Source organism: Vitis riparia, chromosome 14 (assembly GCF_004353265.1).
Source record: "Vitis riparia cultivar Riparia Gloire de Montpellier isolate 1030 chromosome 14, EGFV_Vit.rip_1.0, whole genome shotgun sequence".
Lineage (NCBI taxonomy): Eukaryota > Viridiplantae > Streptophyta > Magnoliopsida > Vitales > Vitaceae > Vitis > Vitis riparia.
In genome coordinates, this window is record NC_048444.1 from 17375306 (window position 1) to 17399151 (window position 23846).

The window sequence follows — 23846 nt, forward strand, 5'->3', positions numbered from 1 at the left end:
ATTTGATTTTATTTATTATAAAAAATATAAAAACATAATTTTCTTAATAGGTCTTTTTTTATATAATCTATATATTTATTAAATATAAAAAACATAAATATTAAAAAAATTATATATATATATATATATTATTTATTTGATATCATTAAATATATTTAAATTAAAATAGATGATAATTTTAATATTAAATATATTTTAAAATTAGACTGTTATCATTATATTTGTAAATTAATATATAATGTAACTTAATAATAAATGTGGTTTCAAATTATATTTTCAATTAAAGTCTTTTAAAAAACAAATTGAAAGATGAAATAAGACAGAGAGGTGTGAACCGGAAAGGGACAGACCGGAACTGAGCCGGAGCCGGACTTGGTGGAAGTCTTAGGGAGCCATTTATAAACCCTGCATGATGCCATTTCTTTCCACTCTCAGTGGTAATTTGCTTAACAGACACAGCGAAGTAAATCATTTCTAGGGTTTTATTCTCTCCTTCACCACAATCAAACAAACATTGCCCCATAGTTGTCATTCTTTGTTATCTAAAATCAAAAAATTAGATACTGATTCCATTTTCTTTCTCTGAAAATTTCCGTTTTCTTACTATAAACTGAGCCAAGATGCAGGGGTCTTCAGATAGGGGTCCCGCCGATTTGAATCAGCTCCAAGCCACAATGCAAGCAATAGAAATCGCTTGCTCCTCGATTCAGGTACGACCATTTCACTTTCTGTCTGGTTTCTGAAAAAATTGAAGGATAGGAATAAAAAATCTTATCTCGAACCCCATATTTCCCGATCTTATCGTTGTTCAAGGCTTGGATAAGTTAATATCTTTTTTTGATAGTTTTTATTGATGGACAAATAACAGTTCGGGACTCCAAAGTTATTTTTTCCCATGGTTTTCTAGGTAACCAAACCGGTTCTTGGAAAACTTTGATGTTCTTAGTGTCTAGACTTGGATTTTTGAAAAGGTTTCTGGTAGATTTTATCCATTTGTATTAACGAAATGGGAAATTTTAGTAATTGTTTTTCTTAGGATTTTAGGTTGGATGACTAGTTCCTGAGTTTTAATCGATGAATCAAACCAGAGAGGAAGTTATTTAGCACTTAAAGATCAAATATCTAAATCAAATTTCGGTGATATTTTTTAGGTTGTGATTCATAGAGTTGGGTCACTGAAGTCAGTTATAAGCCTACAATCAATGGCTCTCTCTCATTTGTGGAAGCATTACAGGCACTTGTGTCATATTATATGCTTGTACTATAAATTTTTTATATAATGTTACAAATTACTAGCTGAAGAATATTTTGCATGATTCATTGCCATCAACACGCACACACACAGAGGCACGAATTCACATCGAGCTTGTTAGTGATATTGTTTGACTTTTGTATTTCACATTAGATAAAGTAGAACTAGAAGTAGTTACTATTATCGTGTAATTGAATTTTATGTTTGGAAATTATATTTCAAAAATGATTTTATTAAAAACAAGAATGATTTGGACATTTTTGAAAATTATAATTAAATGAAAATGTATTTTATGTGTTTGACAGAAAGCATAGATCTCCTACTTCTTCAAAGAGAAAACATATTAGCATGCAAGAGCTGTTCTTAATCAGTTGGGAAAAAGTGTTCTTTTATCTTTAATTTGATCTCATTTTATGAGTCTAAGTGTTTAATTGGTTCTCTATCATTGGTTTGGGATCTTACGCTACCATAAGCATGCTACTCCTTTTAATTTTGCTTTCATAAGATGAACTTCCATACTTTCAATCATAACATGCTAGTTAAAATAATATTCCGTGGATATAAACCAACCAACAAAGGCAGGACTCGATTTTCTGAAAATTCAGTAGCTTCAAGAAGCACTTTCTGTGTCGTATGATCACTTTGCTTGAAGTTGAAGACTCACACCCTTGTCATTAACGAGTTATTTTTCTTGATTCCTTTCCAATAGCTTCACTATCTCATCCAGCTTGTTGATTAATTGTACTATGACCTCTTGCTGGTATTGTTGTGTGGCAGAAATTTCATTCAAGCATGTTGAAGTAGCTTTTTGACTACTGCAACTTCTTTTAGAAGTCAAGCTTGCATAAATTATTCTACTCCTTATTTGCATGTATCTCGAACAAAGAACTTTTGTTTTGATACCAAAATTGACTTAGGACAACCCTAGGGGAGTTGTCTAAAATCAAACAAAGTGGGGTGGAGCTTGTTTAGGGTTTAAAGATAGGAATCAAGAATTAAGGTTGTGACAATGGGGAAAAAAGTGAGAAAAAAGAACGAGAAGATGGAGAAGAAAGACATGAACACCTTAGTGTCTTGTTAAGGCCTTCTAGAAGTTTCACCTTGAAGACAAAAAATGGAGTTTCATGATTAGAAATTGCAAGGTATACAAAAAATTGATATTATTTTCATAATTTCATTTTACAGCAATTAGTCTTAAGATAGGCTTTAGAAAACCCTAAAACCTCAAGAAGACCATGAAAAAAATGATACTTAATTCTTTCTAAAACTATTAAACTTTCTGCTTAAATAGAAATAGAAATTTGGAAAATATAAACGTTTTAAAAACTAGAAGTTTTTATACTGTAGACATTTTTAGAAAACAAAGATTTTCTAGTCGGTAGAAGGTTTTAGAAAAATGTGAGCTTTTAGAAAAATTGAGTTTTAGAAATAAAAGTTTTTAGAAGATAGAAGCTTTTGGAAAATGGAAAGTTTAAAAGTATAAGAACTGATTATAATAAGGGATTTTTAAAGACAGCTTTCTAATTTTATATAAAAGTCAAATAACCATCTAGCAATAAACTTGATCCTGAATAACTTCAATCTACAAAATTATCTATGTACCTTTGATGGAGTAATTTAGGATTCTTTATTTCCTTTCATTCCTTGAGTATATCTTTTTTTTTTTTGATAGGAAACAACAATGAATTATATTGAAATAGAAATTAAGAAACACAATAGAAGCATGAGGAATCCTCCCACAAATGAAAGCTAAACAAAATGAAATTCCTTGAGCATATCTTGGAGGATTCTTCCCATCTGTACCTAATCATTTTCAGTGATAAACAATGACTGTCACTTCTAAAGTTACCTAATGTATTATGGTCACATAATAATCTCTTTAGCCTTTTGTGTATTTTTTTCCTTGTTAGATTGCTTAACTTTACACCTCCATTGTAGAGCTTGCACTGCCCTAGTCCTCCTACTGAAATGTTATTTGTTGACATTTACAGTCTCTCATACATGAATGTATCCATGCATGTTAGTACTTATATGCATGTAGTTTGTGCATGCATATGAATTTGTAGAGATGCATCACACATTGACATGGTTACACGTGTTTTTGACTGTTTAGCAGATGCATGTGAATCCAGCAGCAGCTGAGGCAACTATTTTATCATTATGCCAATCTCCTCAGCCATATCAGGCATGCCAATTCATTCTTGGTAAGTTAATATGATTATATACATTTGTATATGCTATCTTTCCTACTGTAATTGATGGTTGGTTATGTTACTTGTTTGGCCTTAGTAGATCTTTAAAGTTATTGCTTTATGGTAAACAAGGTTAACGTTTTATTTATTTATTATCAGAACCATAATTGTATTAAAAATGAATAAAAGTACATGAGAAGGATGAGGAGTCCTTCCCATACTTACAAAAACTGATAAAAAATGGCTAAACACTACCACATATAAGGAAACCTAGCTTACCAGTATGGACCAAAAAGAAATACAAAAGCCTCTACTAGCCCACACAAAACTCCTCTTGTTGCTATTTAGCTCCTTTTGTTTAACACACCAAGGACTAGTCAAGTTGAATAACATTGAGAGGAATGTCTTTGAAAGTAGGAGTAAAGAAGCCTAAAAAGAGGAATAGAAGTGGATTAGATCCCATAGTGTTTTTGTTGCCCTTTGCTTATTCTCAAAGACAAGCATTTCTCTTCTGCCACATAATCCTACTCAATATGAGACAAGTGATGTGCCAAAAGATCTTACCTCTTAAGGGACTCTTAAAACCTCCCATAGGAGATGGTCATCATGTCACATATGCTCCTAGGTGGAACCTAGTCTAGCCTAACCTGTCTGAACAGATGGTGTCATGGCCTCATAGTCACATTGGGCAATATTAAAAAAAAGGATAAACTGTTTCTCCACTCCTTGAACATTGAATGCGCCATTTTTTATTTATTTATTTATGATAAGAAACAACCATCTTCATTTATCTTGAAAAGTTCAATACAAGAAGGACGAGCAATCCTTCAAGCATATACAAAAAATGGTTATAAAGTTACCTATTGTCAAGCTTTAAAATCTTTGCCTTAATACCTAACCCCATGCACGCTTGCTTAGAGAAAGCTCTCAATATTGTACCAAAGTGATCTCTAATCACACCTTTAATGCCCATTTGGCAATGGTTACTCAAGGAACATTCATTCAAGTTTAACTTTACCAAACCTAGAGAAGGGTGGGTTGGGGGGACTAACCAATCATAACTTTCTTTCTTACTTGTTTGAGAAGCGAACATTTTTTAAATCCAACATTAAAAGAAACAAAGGAATAACTGCAAAAGGCTTAGTGATCGAGGCCCAAAGGGAAGAGGAAAAGTAAATCAAGTCCTAAATGGCATCCAAAGATCTCCATATATCCTTGAAAATCCTTGCATTCCTCTCTAACCATATAAACATATCTAAGATAGCACAACCACCTACCATAGAATCTTTCTCTTTGGAAGGCTTTTAAAGCCCTTAAAGAAGATACCCATCATCTTTGCTATGTCTCAAGGAGGAACCTAATCAAGATTTGCTAAGTGAAACAATCTTGGTCAAAGTGCTAGTGTGACGGGATAATGAAGAAAGAGATGATTGGTTGATTCACTACACTTCAAACACAACATAATGATCCGACATGAGAGCTTTGTAATGCCTCCTTAGTTGAAGCATATCATTGGTATTGACCTTCTTACTAGCCACAAGGCAAATGAAAGCCTTGACTCTAGATGGAGCTTTTGAGTTCCAAATTAAGTTAGCAAGAGCAAAAAAGGTGAAGATAAGGGAGAGAGGGGTAACTGAAAGAGCTTTGTAAAATGAGCAAACAATGAAAAGCCTTGAGGATGTTAATGACTAAGCACTTTCATCTGTAAAGGAGGTTGATAAGTACACATGACCTAGGGAAGAGGGGAGTCTAGTCAATTCCTTAGTCTTTGAACCATAGAGGTTTCGATGAAAGTTGAAATTCCAAGATGGATTGGTAGTTGATTGATCTATAGCAAAGAAAATAAGCATATTCCTTGTCCTTATGACTCGGAACTGATTTGGAAATTGAAACTTGAGAGGACTCTCGCCCAAACCAACTATCCTCCCATATGAGAACTTTAGTGTCATCTCCCATCAAGTATTGGATGAAATTCGAGAAATCATTGAAAACTTGAGAAAAGATTTTCCAAGGGCAACAGTGTGACTACCTAACAACCGTTTTGGTGTCCAAACCAATGGAGTGCAACCCATAAATGCATAGGATGATCCTTCGCCAAAAAGCTTTCCTTTCTCTTGAAAACCTACACAACCACTTTTCAAGAAGTTTTTTCCTCAAGGAAATTCTCCCTAAGCCTAATCCTTTTTCCCTTTTCAATTTATACACAAGACCCCACCCAACTAGGTGGTCTCTTATTCTTTCCCCATACCCCGACTAAAGGAAGTCTCTTTGTAATTCCTCAATCCTAATTTTACTAGGACCTTAAACGTTGAAAGGAAATAAGTGGGGTAAGAAATAAACAAGACTGCATGAGGGTTATTCTACCACCCAGAGATAAAAAGGCTTTCTTCTAACTATCCAAATGACAAAAGATCTTATCTAACACTTGATCCTAGAAAAAAGTGACTTTAGAATTTCCCTCTAAAGGGAGACCTAAATAGGTAAGTGGCCAAATAGAGATTTTATAATCCAATGAGGCTAAGTCTTGAATAGAGTTCTCACACAAATTAATACCGGCTAAGGAACCTTTTTTCTAGATTGATCTTTAAGCTTGATATGCATCCAAAAACTAAAGAAGTGACACCCTTGTCTTGTCTTTCCCTATCAAAAAGCCTTCTAAAAGCCCTCTTATCTTTAATTCTCACAACCATCCTACTCAAAAGATCCGCAACAATAGTAAAGAGAAGAAGGGAGAAAGGGTCACCCCGTCTTAAACCTCAAGATGCTTTAACCCAACCTTTTGGCACCCTCAGTCACTAGAATGGAAAAACTTGCAAAAGATGAACATCCTTGAATCCACAACCTCCACTTTGAACTTAAGTCTTTCCACTTTAAAGCAGATATAAAAAAGTCCAATTCACATGGTCATAAGCTTTTTCAAAATCTATCTCAAAGACAACTTTGGATTTTCGAGAATGTCTTTTGTTGTCTACCACTTCATTTGGCATTAGAATAATGTCTAGGGTTTATCTACCTTCAATAAAAGCACCTTGTGACCAATGGATAATCTCATGCAAAACCTTATGAATGCTGAGAGAAAGCAGTTTTGCTTTGACCTTGTAAAAAATGACTAATTCAACCTAAGGTAATCATCCAGTTAAGGAGGGGGGGGGGGGGGGGGGGGTGGTAAGGGGTGAATTGGGTGATGGTCAATATTGAAAGATTTTTAAATTAATGAATACAAATGGCTATAACACTAGTTAATAAGCAATTAAATTAGAACAAAATAAGTAGAGAGAGGGGAATAAGAATTGCGAACTCAAGTTTATAGTGGTTTGGCCCAAATCCTGGCCTACATCCATTTTGTTGAAGCTTTAACCAAGTGAGGGTTCTACTAACTTCAAGGCTTCAATCCAAGATTTCAACTTGTATAATTGAATTATGACTACCCTTTATGAATCTTCTCAATTGACAAACCTCACTTGAATAACACTCTCAAATCTTTGAAGGAAGTAATGGAAGAGCAATTCAATCCCAGAGAACAATAATGGCTCACAAGATACAACGGAGGTTAGGAGGCACTAGAGAATTAACAAGTATAAAAATGAATGTACTCAAGAGCTATGAATGAGAATTTTGGTAGTTTAGCAATTGAATGCTCAAGGTCTCATATCCATGATTGCATTTTGAAAGCCATATTTAAAATTGGGAAGCTTAGAAACCCTAGAGACCATAACTTGGGTTAGATAGTTTGAGCAACTAGTTAAACTAGTTCACTAGTTGTTGGGCATTAAATGCTTTGGTGGTTGACCATTGGAGTTTGGAGCTTGATCAGTTAAGACTTCTGCTTTAGCCAATAATAACAACCGTTTGCCATTTAGAGGAATAAAAGGGCTTGCAATAGGTCAAGCCTAATTGGCTCAATCAGTTTCCCTGAGGCTTGACCAATTTCACTATTTTTGTATTTTTAAGACCAAATCAAAGTTAGGGAACCTTAGAAAGACTTTCAACACTCCTCATAAACCCTTTAAACATATTTTTGAAAGAATTTAAGCTTGAGTTTTTGGAGAAAAACATGAAATCATCCAATTTTGAGAAAATAAACTCAAGTTAAAGTGTGTTAAGGATGATTTTAAAAGCGTTAAGTGCATGAATGATTTGATTTAATCCTAATGCACCAAAAAACCAATCTTACAATGGTTCCTACGTCTTCAACATGACCAAGTCTTCATCAAACCAAGATTGTCCATTGATTGCTATTTGATTTTGTCTTAATTTCTTGAAAACCTGAAATAATGAACTTGATGAACCATTAGTACCATGAACCTTGTTTTGTTATCATTACAGCTCATTTAGGGAAACCTTGGGTTGACAACCTTACAAGGACTAGTAGTCAAACTTATGGGCCTAAAATCAACCACAGTGGACATCTTATTTCCCTTGGGGGCTAGAGCAATAAAAGTAGCATTGGTACTATTATTAATTACCCCATTATTGTGGAATTCCAAGAAAACCTTCATTAAATCCTCTTTGATGGTGTCTCAATAGTCTTGATAAAAGCTAAGGGATATGTGATGTATGTAATATATCATGGTTAATCCACTTGCAAATGATAGTATAGTTTTCATCAAATATTCTAGGATTTGTAACATATTTTCTGTAATGGAGCTTTTAAGATGCATAAATATAGGTCATACATGATCAAGGGTCCTTTGGTGAGAAGGAGAGGATTTTTTTTGTACTTTAATAGTATTAAACAACTATTGGACGATGAAAAAAAACAAGCAACCATAACTAAAAAGATACGGTACTTGTTTTGTTGGTAGTGAATGACATCCTTTTTGACAGGGCAATTAATGATCTACTTTCTAAATAGCATCAAAGGAGTTGTGTGTATTACAACTGTGTTTTATTTTATTAGGATATTGTGGTTGATTGATGTTGTCATTCATAGTGGATTTTATTAGTTTGTAATCAACTTCCTGGGATTCAATACTCCTTAGGTTTTCACTATTGTCGGTTCAATCGATTTAGCATGGACATAGATAAGAGGAACTTGCACACTACAACATGGAAATACCTGAAGAAAAGATGGATATAGGGAGTAGAGACAAGGCAGTATGTGTGTATATATTATACTTAACAATGTATTATTTACTACAAATATGCATGTGTGATTATCTAACTTATTTTTTGTCGGATAGGGAGCTAGAGATCCATTGGTCTTAGGTGAGAAATATAGGAAAGGATGAGAGATCCTTCATAAAGGAAAGAAAAGAGAAATATGGCAAGAGAAAATAAACTCCTTGGACTATCAAGAAACAAAAACCTCTCTATTCACCATCCAATGAACAAACTCTCCTCTTGGATAATAGGTTTGCTTTATGGTGTGTTTTTTGTCCATTGAGGAAGATTACGAAATCTAAGAGCAAACATGATACTTTAATTAACCTCAAGGAGGCAAAGAGTCTCTAACAAAATACACCAAACATTTCACTCCTTTTTCGACTAAAAGGTCTGCACTTGATTGGTTGGCAAGGATCCTAACAAAGAGAACATCTCTTAACTTTGTAGCAATATCAAATATTTGGTAGTACCACTGGTTAAACTTCCATGAACCCTTTTCCTTTTTTGGTCACCCATGAAATGGGAACAACAAATTCTCCTTCCACCACAAGATTGAAAAGGTTTAAAGCTTTAGCCTATAGGAAACCCTTTAACAATTCTTGGATCTTAGCCCCACTAGCAAATCCCTCACTTGCAGGTTTATAGTAACCCTTTATCAGTGTACCCTAATGATCATTCCACCAATTCCAAGTTATCTTGAGATGTCCAAAGAATATCCATTAAAGTTTATCTTGACAAAGCATTCAAATGTTTTTTTTTGATAAGCAAGCAATTGTATTAAAGAAGGCTTAGAAGCCGCACAACATACAGGAAGTATACGAGGCTACAAAGACCCCTCAAACAAAAAACAAGACAACCCAACCCCTACTTGGAGGCTAACCACTCCAAGAAACCTATTAGGGAATTCGACTCCATATCAATGTACACTTTAGCCCAACCCCAAATATTGTACACAAACGAAGCTTTTAATTTCTGAAATGCCAACACTCCCCCCTTAAAAGCTAGCCTATTCCTCTCCTTCCATATTGTCCAAAAAATGTATAGCGGGATGGATTTCCACACTTTTTTCCTTTTTCTCCCCACAAAAGAGCCTTTCCAACTACTAAGAACCTCCTTTATAGATTTTGGAAAGATCCACTGTACACCACACAACGCAAGAATGATATCCCACAACCCTTTTGCCTCTGTACAATGAATTAAGATATGATTGATCGTTTCCTCTTCACACCCACACAAAAAACACTGGTTAGGGAATTGCCACCCTCTTCTCTGCAGCCTATCCAAAGTGAGAACCTTCCCCCAAGTAGCTTCCCAAGCAAAAAAAGCAATTTTGGTTGGAACTTTGTCCACCCAAATTTTGCTATGAGGGAAATCCGCTCCTGCAGTATTTGTCAACACACTATACGCTTTCTTGACTTCAAACAGCCCGCCCTCTCCTTCCTTCCAAAACATCGAGTCTTCCTCCAAAGTTACTCTATAATCCCTCAACACAACTAATAAATTGCCCACCAAACCCAACTCCCAATCATTAAAGTCCCTTAACAGCCTTAAATTCCACCCTCCTTGACCCAGATTCTGATCCCAATAATCCTCCACCGTTGCATTCCTTTGGGTAGCCATGGAAAAGAGGTCCGGGAAACCTTGGGACAACACATTGTTTCCGCACCAAGGATCTGTCCAAAACCTTATTTTATTGCCTTTTCGCACCTTGAACACCATATTTTCCCAGCACCAAGCTGACTCCTTCAAGATTTCTTTCCAAACTCCAACTCCAAACACCCCATTTGCCTTCCTTGTCCTCCACCCAAACTCCTCTTGCCCATACTTAGCCTCAAGCACTTTTTTCCAAAGCTCCTCCTTGGCACGCGCAAATCTCCAAATCCATTTGCCTAGGAGAGCTTTGTTCAAACAAACAAGCTTCCTTAACCCCAATCCTCCCTTTTCTTTATCCGCGCACACCACCTCCCATTTGAGTAGATGAGCCTTGTTCCCCCTGTTGGCTCCTCCCCATAAAAAGTCTCTTTGGAGCTTTTCAAGCCTTCTTGCCACTGATTTAGGCATACGGAATAACGACATTTGATACAAGGGAATGCTGGCCAGCGTACTCTTTATAAGAGTAATTCTCCCTCCTTTGGACAAATATTGACGTTTCCAAAGAGCAAGCCTCCTCCTCACTTTCTCCTCCACCCCATCTCAAACGGAAGAGGCCCTATTAGGCGCCCCTAGGGGCAGTCCCAAATAGACAGTAGGCAGCTGTCCCACCCAACACCCAATTTCAACAGCCAACTCAAGCACCCCTTCCACCTCCCCTACCGGAATGACCATACTTTTGTCCAGATTAATCTTTAATCCTGATGCTGCTTCAAACCAAAAGAGGATCCAGCTCAAATACAACAAAGGCTCTTTCTTTGCCTCACAAAAAACAATTGTATCATCCGCAAACAGTAGATGAGAAATATTGACGGCCTGCCCTCTTTCTCTCCATATCCTACAGCCATGGATGAACCCCCCTTCAATGGCCCTAGTGATTAACACACTTAGAACTTCCATACCCATGACAAACAAGTAGGGTGAAAGAGGGTCCCCTTGCCTTAGCCCTTTTGAACTTGAGAAGAACCCAGCTGGAACCCTATTCACCAGCACTGAGAACTTGGCAGTGGATATACAGCTCCACATCCATCCTATCCATTTTGGCCCAAAGCCCATCTTTTGCATGACCTTTAGTAAAAATTGCCAATTGATACTATCATACGCCTTCTCAATGTCCAATTTACATATTAGACCTTTCTCTCCCCTTTTTTTCCAAGAGTCTACTACCTCATTTGCGATTAGGGAGCCGTCAAGAATCTTTCTCCCTTTGATGAAGGCATTCTGATTAGGAGAAATCACCTTTTCTATGACTTTTTTAAGCCTGTTGGCCAACACCTTAACCAATAATTTATACAATCCCCCAATCAAACTGATTGGCCTGTAGTCACCCAAATCCTCCACCCCCCCTTTCTTCGGTAACAAGACCAAAAAGGTATGATTTAGGCTCTTAATGAAGGAGTTCTGATCATGGAACTCCTTGAACATATCCAATACGTCCTCCTTGACAATCTCCCAACATCTTTGCCAAAAGGCCACTGTGAATCCGTCCGGACCCGGGGCTTTGTCCCCATTCATCCCCTTTAAAGCTGCATAGATCTCATCCTCAGAAAATGGAAGCTCAAGGGCTTCCGCTTCTGAAGGGCTGATCTGCTTCAGCAAAAGACCCCCTATATCCGCCTTCCAACCCGAGCTTTCCGACAGGAGCTGTTGATATGCGTTTGCAATTCCTTCCCTCACTTCTTGTTCCTCTATAATCCTCACCCCGTTTATCTTTATTTTATCTAGGGTATTGACTCTCCTACGGGCACTGGCCATGCGATGAAAGAACCCTGTGTTCCTATTCCCTTCCCTTAGCCATAATTCCCTAGATAGCTGTCTCCAGTGCACTTCTTCCATCGACACCCACTTTGCATAATTCTCCTTAGCTTTCTTTTTGAGGCCTAACTCCTCCTCTGTTAAATTTCTCTCTTCTTCCGCTAAATCCCAGCGCTCCACTTGCTGAAGAGCTTCAGCTTTGTTTTTCTCCAACCTTCCAAAAACCTCCTTGTTCCAGATTTTTAAGTTTTGTTTCAATCGCTTCATCTTAACCGCTAACCTGTAGCTCGGCCTACCTCTAACCACTATCCCTTACCACCACCCCTCTATCAGATCTTTGAACCCCTCAGCTTTGAGCCACATATTCTCAAATTTGAAGGGGGACGGACCTCTCCTTAGCCCTCCTCCCTCAAGCAAAATCGGGAAGTGATCCGATGTTGGACGGGGCAATCTTCTTTGAAGAACCCTACTATATTGGTCTAACCAACTGGGGGTCACTAAGAATCTATCCAACCTGGCCCACGATTGATTATTGAGCCCCCCACTCCAAGTGAAAGATCCCCCTTGCAATGGGACATCAACAAGCCCTAAATCATCTATGATCTGGGCAAACCTCCTCATAGCTGAGGTAATCCTCCCATTTCTACTTCTTTCAACTTGGTATAGAGTTGTATTGAAGTCGCCTCCTAAACACCATGGCTCCTCCCACAATCCTCTAATTGCCCCAAACTCCTCCCACAAGCACTCCCTATCTTCTCTGGAGAAAGGACCATAGACCCCCGTGAACATCCAGATTGCTCCATGTCCCACATTCCTGAATCTATAGGAGATGGAAAATTGGCCCCCCTCCACCCCCAGCATCTCCAGCGATCTTTTATCCCAACAAATCAAAATACCCCTTGCCGTCCCCATAGCATTCAACACCTTCCAATCAAGAAATCTCCCCGGCCCTAGACTCCTCACCACCTCTTCAGACATAACTTGCATCTTTGTCTCTTGAATACAGAACAGGTCCACCTTTTGATTTCTAATAACTGACTTGATTACTTTCCTCTTGGAACTATCATTCACTCCCCTCACATTCCAACTCAAGATTCTTAAATTCATTGGACAACTGCACTCTGTTTCCCTCTACCCTGGGTAGGGCCTTTCTTCTTAGTATCCCCCTTATAGTTAACAGAGCACTCCAGTCTCTTAATCTCCCTTTCAAACCTTGAGGTCTCCAACAGACCTTTACCAACTATCTTCTCCCTCCTTTTCCTGATTCTGCCCAAGAAACTCAGGATTTCCTTCTCCAGACCTTCCGTTGAGAAGCCCAGGAATTGACTGAATTTAACCAGGCTACTCTCCTCCCAATTAATCTGATCTTCCTTCCTATCCTCTTGGGCTTCCATCTGGTCTACAGTCCACCCCGAATTTCTTCCCTAAGGGTCGACACTGTTGACCTCAACCAAGTCCCAACAACCCTCCCTTCTCCCTATATGTTCTTCTGTACTTGGTCTTCGAGACCCACTTCCAATTAGAATTCCCTCCCTTCGCACCCCAGAATGGTCGTAACACTCCCTCTCCGGAGTCCGACCAAAACAAAAGAGATTAGAAGAGGAAGACCCTTGAGCCCTGAAACCCCCCAAGTTTACATCTAAACCGTACCTCGCAACTTCTTCCTTTAACATCCTTTCTGCCCTCGGATGGTTGAGATCCAGCTGCTGCCTTCTCCCCATTTATTCTTCTCTGCATCTGATGAACTCACTCTCCAAATTGTCGTCTTTAATATGACCGTTGGAGCCAGAGGGATAAGCTTTTAAAAGGAGCCCACAGTCCGTGGGATGGGCCTGGTCTGAGATGGCTTTCCCCTTATGAAGATGGCCCAGACCAGAGCCAGCAGCCCGCCCCGAACTTCTGGGTTGCCGCGGCCCAAACTGATCCCCATTTGTGGCTTCACTTCCTGATGGCAATGAAAGTCCGTGAGCCCAATTCAACTCCCGGCCTGGAACCGTAGGCCCAATCTTCAATCCGGGCCCCTGCATCAAGCCCACTTGCGCCTGGGAGCCCATTGCAGCGGAGCCCACGTCCTGGGACAGACGACTAGTCCCATCCTCTGACTGACGCTGCGCCTCGGTCCCCGCACACGCCATCTCCTCCACTCGCGCCCCGACGCGTGTGTCATCATCACCTCTAACCTCCCCTCTTGGGCGACTCCACAGGCTGCTCTTTCTCCCTCTTCCTGCCTTAACGACGGCGCCGCCTCCCACCATAGGGTTAGGATATATGTCATTTCTTCAACCCCTATCTCCATCGAGCCAGGTATATTCTCGCCGTCCGATCTAACCAAAATCCTAACCCACTGCAAGTCCTCCATGCTCTCCGTCTGTGGGTCGACGTCTAAAAACCCACCACACGCATCTCCCACCCTTCTCAACACTGACGGGACCCATAGCGAAATTGGGAGCCCCAATATCCTCACCCACACTTCCTTTCTTGCCTCACCTTCTTCCAAACAACCCAATCTTAGGTTCCACCGCTCCAAGTCCAACTGAATTCCTCCCACCGCCTTATTACCAGAGAGAAGAACCCGCCTTGCTTCTTCCGCTAATTCTAATTCCAGTAATACTTGCCATTTTCCCATACTTGCCATCCCCATCTTGCCTTTCAATCCCCAGGCCTTTGCCATTTCCCAACCCAAGTTTTCCAGATCTTCCCCTTTTGCATTGCTAGGGCTCCAACTTCCAATCAGGCAATGTTCCAGCCTACTGAGATTTCTACTTAATTCCTTCCGTTCCACCTCCACTTGGATGATATTGGACCCCTTATTCCACCAACCCTTCACCGTGTCCGCAAACGACCTTCCCTTCACCATATCCGGACGCGACCTTCCCAGTGCCTTCACCTCTTCTTGTTGTTCCTTTTTGTTAATACTAATATCCAACTGCCGAAGAGCCTCTACCATCGCCGTCCATCCCCCCTTGTCCCCTTTGCCCTTCGGGATACATATACTGTATCTCTTCAACTCCAAATCGACGACCCCCAATCGCAAAAAACAACCCGCCCTATTAGTAACACGTACCAGGGAGAAGCTTCTCCCCTTCTCCTTCCAGCCCTTTTCCCAACTTCCTTCCTTCACATCCTCGATGCACTGATGTAGGCCTTCCATGAACAGCCCTACGCTATTCAACCCCATTCGCACCCAAGACGACACCCCTTTCTTGCTTTCCGTTAAGATTACTAGGGTTTTTCCTCCCCTCTCCACCATTTCCAGCTCAAATGTCTTGGACTCCACCCCAAAACTGCTCGTCTTCCTTTTCCTCCTATTCTCCGCGCGACGAACATTCTCACCGCTGGCAGCCTCTCTCTCTCTCTCTCGCTCTCAGCCTCTCTTGCTCTCTCGCTCATTCTTTTCGAGGCACAATTTTTTTTTTTGATAGGCAATAAGCATTCAAATGTTAGTGATCGTTCATGAGAAGTCTTATTTGCCAAACTCTTGGATTTGCATATGGATATAGTAACATGAGGCTTAGGGGAGTGCATGTGAAGGCTTCACTAGTAGAGGTCTAAAGGGAGAAAGAAGAGTAAAATAAGTCCCAAATTATATCTAGATCTTCCAAACACCTTAAAAATTCCTTGTATTTCTTTCTTGCTATAGCATCTATATCAAATTGAGGCTAGCAATACTCTATGAAACCTTACCTTTGGGATGACCTCCAAAGCCTTTAAAAGAAATGGTCAACATCTCCGTCACCCTATTGGAACCAAGTCTTAGCAAGGATGAACAATTTATGCTACAAGCCTAAAGCAATTGGGCAATGATGAAAAAATGGTAAGCTGATTTTCCACTCTTTCTACACATGACACACCACTCCGAATTAAAAGCTTGCAAGGCCTCCCCTTTGAGAGCAAATTATTGATATTAACCACTTGACCTTTTTACTAGTCAGGAGCCACACAATATAGTCTTTACTTTAAGGGTTATTTTCGATTTCCAAATAAATTAATCAGAGTGAAAGGGATAGAAGTGGATGAAAAAGAAAGGTATTTGAATAATGACTTAAGTGAAAACAAGCTTGGGGAGGTCAAAGATCAATCCCTCACATCAAAGTTGGAAGATGATAGATACACTTAGGCTATGAAAGACACAAGGAAAGCCATTTTTTCAATTTCTTGATCGAAGAGGTTTTGGCAAAAATTGAAATTCTAAGATAGAGAAGAGAGGAGGGGATGAAAAGAAGTAGGGGAATTTATGATCCTTACCACTCTAAAGACATTTGGGCATTGAAGACCAAAGGAAGGATAAATCTCTTCATCAAGTGTCTTCATAAAGCAAATCTTTGTATCGTCATCCATAGAAAAGCAAGTGAAGTGAGAAAAAGGCCTTCTAGGGATAACTATGCGGTTAATTCTAGGCTCAATTGGTTTTTGGTTTCGGAGGATTGGGAAGGTCACTTTGCAGGGCCTATTCAATGTGTCCTCCCTAAACCGGTTTCAGATCATTCTCCAATTTTGCTAGATGTGGGGGAGGGGGGGTGGTGAGGAGAGGCCCAATGCCTTTTAGATTTGAGAACATGTGGTTGAAGGAGGAGGGCTTCAAGGACAAGTTGCAGGCTTGGTGGGAGAGTCTCAATTTTAATGGAATTGCTAGTTTTGTTTTGGGTGCTAAGCTGAAAACCTTGAAGCCATTATTGAGAGAATGGAATAGGAATGTCTTTGGTAAAGTTGAAGTTAATAAGGCTTTGGCTTTGAATCAAGTGGAATTTTGGGACAAAGTAGAGGTTGCTCGGCCACTTGCTGTTCATGAGTTGGAAGCTAGGAGAGGTGCAAAGGATGATTTTAAAAAGTGGGTCCTCCTAGAAGATATTTCTTGGAGGCAGAAATCAAGGGAGCTGTGGTTGAAAGAGGGGGATAGAAACATTAGATTTTTCCACAAGATGACTAATGCGCACAAGAAGAGGAGTTCGATGGCACGGGTTAAAATCAATGGTGTGTGGTTAACAAAGGAGAATGAGATTAGAGAAAGAGTGGTGAATGAGTTTAAGCTTATGTTTTTTGCTACAGGAGGGTGGAGGCCCAGTATTAGTGGCTTGTCTTTTGCAAGGTTGGAGGCGGTTGAAAGGGCAAGGTTGGGGGAGTCTTTTTCTAAGCAGGAGGTTTTCGAGGCTCTTAAGGCCTTTAGTGGGGATAAAGCACCCAGGCCTGATGGTTTTTCTATGGTTTTCTGACAATCCTCATGAGGGTTTGTGAAGGAAGAGGTTATGGGGTTTTTCAAGGAGTTTCATGTTCACAATTGTTTTGTCAAAAGTTTGAATGCAATGTTCCAAGTCTTGATCCCAAAAAAAGGGGGTGCAGAAGATTTAAGGGATTTTAGGCCAATTAGTTTGGTGGGTGGGTTGTACAAGTGGTTGGCTAAAGTGCTAACCGATAGGTTCAATCTATTAGTGGGTAAGGTGGTTTCCAAGGCCCAAAATGCCTTTGTGGAGGGTAGACAAATCCTGGATGCTGCCCTTGTTGCTAATGAAGTCATAAATTCGATTTTGAAGAGTAATGAGGGGGCGGTGTTGTGCAAGCTTGATATAGAGAAGACGTATGATCATGTGGATTGGTCCTTCTTGTTGCCAGTTATGAGTATGATGGGTTTTGGGGAGAAATGGCTCTGGTGGATGCAATGGTGCATCTTTACAACTAGTTTTTATGTTTTGGTTAACGGGACTCCCTCAGGATTCTTCCAAAGTTCTAGGGGTTTAAGGCAGGGGGACTCACTCTCACCGTACTTGTTTGTGATTGCTATGGAGGCACTTAGCTACCTTCTAAGGAGAGCTGTAAGTGGGGGTTTTTTGTTAGCCTGCAAGGTGAGGGGTAGAGGTGGTGAAGGGGCTCATGTGTCCCACTTATTGTTTGCCCATAACACTTTGGTTTTCTATGGGGCTTCTCAGGATCAGATGCGGTATTTAAGTTGGACTCTAATGTGGTTTGAGGCCATTTTGGGGCTGAGAATTAATTTGGATGAAAGCTAGTTAATCCCAGTGGGATGTGTGGAAAATGTGGAGGCTTTGGTTGTAGAACTTGGTTGTAAGGTTGGGACTCTCCTCTCCTCTTATTTGGGCCTTTTAAGTTCGTGGCTGCCTAGAATGGAGTGGAGAAGAGGTTTCGAAAGAGATTGGCAATGTGGAAGAGACAATTTATCTCCAAAGGAGGGAGACTCACTTTGATCTGGAGTACTTTGGCTAGCTTGCCCATTTACATCATGTCTGTGCTTACTTTGCCTAGGACAATCAGATTGAGGTTGAAGTAGATTTAGAGAGATTTTTTGTGGGGTGGTGGGGCTCTTGAGCGGAAACCTTATCTTGTAAGATGGGTGCCTGTTTGTTAGACAAAAGAAAAGGGGGTTTGGGGGTAAAGTGTCTTTCTTCTTGTAATAAGGCGCTTTTGTGTAAATGGAGTTGGAAGTTTGCAAATGAGAGAAAGGCCTTGTGGAATCAAGTGATTAGGGGAAAGTATGGGAAGGAGCAAGGGGATTGGTGCTCCAAGGAGTGAGGGGTGGGCATGGCATGGGGTTGTGGAAAGCAATTAGGAGGGAGTGGCATGTTGTAAGCAGTAGACTCTCCTTTGTGGTGGGCAATGGTCAGAGGGTGAGATTTTGGAAGGATAGATGTTGTGGAGATTTACCTTTTTGTGTCGCCTTTCCTACTTTGTTTGCTTTAGCTATGTCCAAGGACATTTGGGTAAAAGATGTGTGGAGTTTCATCAAGGGAGGGGGGAGTTGGAGCTCGCATTTCTCTAGACCCTTTAATGATTGGGAGATGGATGAGGTGCACGGTTTTTTATTTTGTCTTAATGGGAAGAGTGTTTAGTGTGATGTGGAAGATAGGGTGCTTTGGATAGAGACTAAATGTGGGAAATTCTCAGTTAAGTTTGTCTACAAAGCCCTAGAATCCAGACCATCAACCTCTTTCCCATCGAATGTCATTTGGAAATCATGTGTGCAGCCCAAAGTGAGTTTTTTTGGGTGGGAAGCAACTTGGTGGAAGGCCCTTACTTTGGACCAACTTCAGAAAAGAGGATGACCTTTAGCAAATAGATGCTACCTTTGCCAAATGCATGAGGAATCGAAAGATCATATCCTCCTCCATTGTGCCAAGACAAGGACTCTTTGGGTGGTTTTTTTCACTCTTTTCAGGGTGCAATGGGTACTGCCAGCCTCTGTTAAAATGATGCTCTTGGGTTGGAACGGGTCTTCTGTGGGAAAAAAGAGAAAGGAAGTTTGGAGAGCAGGCTCTTTATGTATTTTTTTTTGGACGGTTTGGAAGGCAAAGAACAAAATTGCATTTATGTGTTGTCCATTCAAAGACTTAAGAGTTCTTTTATTTAATTTTTTTGGTTGGAGACAAAATTGTTCATAAAAGATGGTCCTTCGTCTTTAGTAGGTTTCATTGATTGGGCAGGTTCTTGATGAGGGTGGTTTTTTTTGGCCCCTCTGCTTTTCAAGGCTTTTTTTGTCCCAGCTGGGGAGGGGGGTGTTCCTTTGCTGTATCTTTTCGAGTCGTTATTTTAGCGTCTCTTTTCAATATAATTTCTTCTCTTTTACTTATAAAAAAAAAACTATGCGGTTGCTTGGTGATGAAGTGTTTTTCTTTGTAGGAAACCTCCATAACCACTTCCCCAAGACCACTTTATTTCTCATAGGTATCTTACCAATACGTAGACCAGGTCTTGACCTGCATGATGATCTTCTTTCCTTCCCTAACTCTTGACCAAAAAAAATTTCTTTGTATGCGCTCAACCTTAGAAGCCACTTTAATCAGGACTTTGCAAATTAATAGGAAATGAGTGAGATTAATTGACAAACATGATTGTACAGGGGTTCTTCATTCTTCAAAGGATAAGTGACTTTTTTCCAACCATCTAATTGCTTGAATGATCTTTCTAATATTAGAGTCCAAAGGGACATCACACTCGGGTTTCACCATAACGGGAGAACCAAATAAGCTATAGGCTCCACGATCTAAGAGGGAGGCTAAATCTTGAACATGTTCTTGATTCACATTAATATCTAATTGTAGAAACTGAGAATATTTCTAATATTCATTCAAAATTGTTGTTGTTTACATAATCGGGCCCCTATTTAACATATACACAGAGAGCAAAAAAATGGAAAAAATACAAATATGGAAAAAAATAAAAATCACACAAATTACCCACAATTGGGGCCTCAATCTTTCCCTCAATATTGTACAAATCACCATTCAAATTATATTGGATTTCCACACTCCCCCTCAAGTTGGATCATAGATATTAATCATGTCTAACTTGCAAATAAAATCTTCAAAGCTTGATTTTTGTAACCCCTTGGTGAAAATATCCGCCAATTGTTCCCTTGTAGGGATATAAGTCATGCAAATAATCCCTTTCTCAATTTTCTCCTTTATAAAGTGTCTGTCCACTTCTATATGTTTGGTCTTGTCGTGTTGAACAGGATTATGAGAAATACTAATGGTAGCTTTGTTGTTACAATAGAGTTTAAGGGGGAGCTCTATTGTAATGTGTAGTTCTTTCAACAGTTTCTGCAACCATAGTCCTTCACACATACCTTATGCAACTGCTCTGAATTCAACCTCGACACTACTTCTGGCTATTACACTCTGCTTCTTACTTCTTCATGTTACTAAATTCCCCCAAACATAGGTATAGTAGCCTGTAGTAGACCTTCTATCATCTATTGATCCCGCCCAATCTGCATCTGTATGGATTTCTACCTTCTTACCGTCACTCTTCTTAAAGAATAGTCCTCTCCCTGGAGAACCCTTTAGGTATCTGAGGATCTTATACATTGCTTCCAGATGACTTTCCTTTGGTGAATGCATGTACTGGCTAACCACGCTTATGGCGAAAGCAATGTCTGGTCTAGTGTGAGAAAGATAGATCGGTCTACCTACTAGTCGCTGATATCTCTCTCTATCCACGAGTTTTCCGTCGCTTTCCATTCTTTTTCTTGCTTTGATAGTGGTATTGCTTGGCTTGCATCCTAGCATGCCAGTCTCAGTCAACAAGTCAAGTACATATTTTCTTTGGGAAATACTAATTCCCTTCCTTGATTTGGCGACCTCCATTCCTAGGAAATACCTCATTTGACCCAGATCTTTTACCTCAAATTCTGTGGCTAAGACCTTCTTCAACCTTTCCACTTCTCCTGTGTCATCTCCAGTGAGAATGATGTCATCGACATACACGATTAGGATGGTCATCCTTCCATCGTTGGATTGTTTGAAGAACATAGTATGATCCGACTGTTCCTGTTGGTATCCTTGGTTCTTAATCACCTTTGCAAATCTATCAAACCATGCTCTCGGTGATTGCTTGAGACCATAGAGAGATTTCTTCAATTTGCATACCCTGGTTTCTTTTTCTTCCTTACAGAACCCTGGTGGTAGCATCATAAACACTTCTTCTTCCAGCTCACCATTCAGAAAGGCATTCTTGATATCAAACTGATGGAGTGGCTAGTCGAGGTTTGCTGCTAAGGATAAAAGAACTCGTATAGTGTTCAGCTTTGCTACTGGTGCAAATGTCTCGGTATAGTCAATGTCGTAGGTCTGAGTGAACCCCTTTGCAACCAGGCAGGCTTTGTATCGTTCTACTGTTCCATCCGCCTTATATTTCATTGTGAATACCCATTTACAACCCACTGGTTTCTTTCTTCTTGGCAAATTCATCACTTCCCAATTCCCATTTTTTTCCAATGCCCTTATTTCTTCCATCACCGCCTCTTTCCATTCTAGAATCTCCAAGGCTTCTTGAATGTTTTTAGGAATCTGGATTCTATCAAGGTTAGTTGTAAAAGCACTACACTTTGCAGAAAGAGCATTATAAGACACAAATTTCGAGATAGGATGGAGAGTACATGAACGAGGTTGTTTCCTAAGAGCAATGGGTAAGTCATCTGTTACTTGATCAGGATTGGAACCAGACTCCCGAGGGGTTGGAACTATCATTGGTGTGGACTATTTTAATGCTTCGGAGATGAGTGTCTCATTGAACTTCGATTTTGGTCTCCTTGAGTAGATGAGTGTTTCCTTATTAGTATGTAATTCCGTATCTCCCCCTGAGTTTAAGTGTCCTTTTGTATTAGGCGAAGGGGTAGATATAAGGCACGGAGTGGATTCGAACACAGCAACATCAAGGTAGTCAAAGGTTAAGGGTGGTCTAGTTTCACTCACAGACTCCCCCTGAAGTGAGTAGTAGGGAGTATGCTAAAAAAATGTGACATCTAGGCTAACATATAGCTTTTGTGATATTGGGTCACAACATTTGTAGCCCTTTTGTGTGGAACAGTAACCATGAAAGACACATTTAAGCGCTTTGGGATCAAATTTGTTCCGCTTAGGTCCGTGAGTGTGGACAAACACAGTGGACCCAAAGACACGAAGTGGAAGATGTGCATCGAGTCTAGAATGAGGAAAAAACTCTTAGAATTTCTGGAGGGGTGTAATAAAAGATAGGACCCGACTAGGCATTCGGTTAGTAAGGTATGTGGCTATCAAAATGGAGTCACCCCAAAATTGTGAGGGCATGTGAGAGGTAAATAGCAAAGCATGAGCAACTTCAAGAATATGTCCATTTTTCCGTTCTGCAACCTTGTTTTGCTGAGGGGTGTCAACGCAAGAACTTTGATGTATAATACCATTTTCTTGTAGATAAGTGCTCAAGGAGTGATTAAAATACTCAGTACCATTATTAGTTCGAAGAATTTGAATTTTGGTGTGAAACTGAGTTTGTATCATAGAGTGAAAGTTCATGAAGACTGATCAAACCTCAGTTTTATCAGTCAACAAATATACCCAACACAAACGAGTGTGATCATCAATAAAAGTAATAAACCATTTTTTATGTGTCCTATTAGGGGTACGTGAGGGCCCCCATAGATCACTATGAAGTAGAGTAAATGGTATAGATGGTTTATAATTAGATTTAGGAAAAGACGCTCGATGATGTTTGGCAAGTTCACACACTTCACACTGAAAATCCCATGAAGCTTTATTTGAATATAGTGAAGGAAATAAATGTTTTAAGTACTGAAAACTAGAATTGTAGAAGAAGAGGATCATGTCATTTGCAGATTGTAGATGAATTCTGTTGTAGATCTACCAACTAAGAAGCTCCCTAGTAAGCCACATTGCATTGCTTTTAACATCATTTTTTACTTAAAACATCAACCATTGTGGTAAAAATAAAGGAAGATTGTAGATTGCCTTATCTTAAGCCCTTAGAAGCCTTGATCCATTCTCTAACACACCTATTTTTTAACATGGAAAAATTAGTTGTAATTATTAGGAAATTTTCAATTCTTATAATCCAAAACAAACCCTAATTTTTGAATAAAATCATAATACCCAAAGATTTTAGAGCCATATGATTTTCACTACACAAAATTAAGAGGAAACATACCTTAATCCATGAGTGATTATTAAAGAAAAATCAGTGTAGAAGAAAACTGTGTTTCTCTCTCTTAACCCCTTAATCTTGACAAATGTTTTTTGATGAAAGAGAAAAATTGATATCTATTTTTTGGGTAGAGAGAGGACTAGGTTTAGATACACCCACTATCCCACTTTCCATCAAAGTGGGTGGTTATCAAATTTTTCTTAAAAAACTGACTAATAGGATTTTAGCTAATATTATTTATTTGTTAAACCATATTTGATATTTAAAAGTTAAATGGCACATGAGCCACTTCATAAAAAATGATAACACTCTCCCACTTGGTCCATGTGACATATTTAACACCATGGTTTAATAATAAAACATAATGTGCATAGTAGAAGCTAAACCCTTTCTTGAATTGGTCATATAAAAAATCATCATTAAACAAAAACTAATGTGGATCATAGTAGTAGTATACCATTATT

At 39.4% G+C, this 23846-nt stretch overlaps 1 protein-coding gene across 7 annotated transcripts in view; it reads left to right on the plus strand.

Moving 5' to 3' along the window:
• Nucleotides 1-445: 445 nt before the first annotated feature.
• LOC117930779 (exportin-4-like) overlaps nt 446-23846 on the plus strand; it is a 90089-nt gene continuing 66688 nt past the window's right edge. For 6 of the 7 annotated variants that reach the window (XM_034851501.1, XM_034851503.1, XM_034851505.1 and 3 more), the window contains exons 1-2: nt 446-710; nt 3366-3456. In XM_034851501.1, coding sequence (XP_034707392.1) covers nt 621-710; nt 3366-3456 — 181 coding nt within the window. In that variant the 5' untranslated portion in view covers nt 446-620. The remainder of the gene's footprint in view (nt 711-3365; nt 3457-23846) is intronic. The other variant, XM_034851502.1, reaches the window with a different exon arrangement.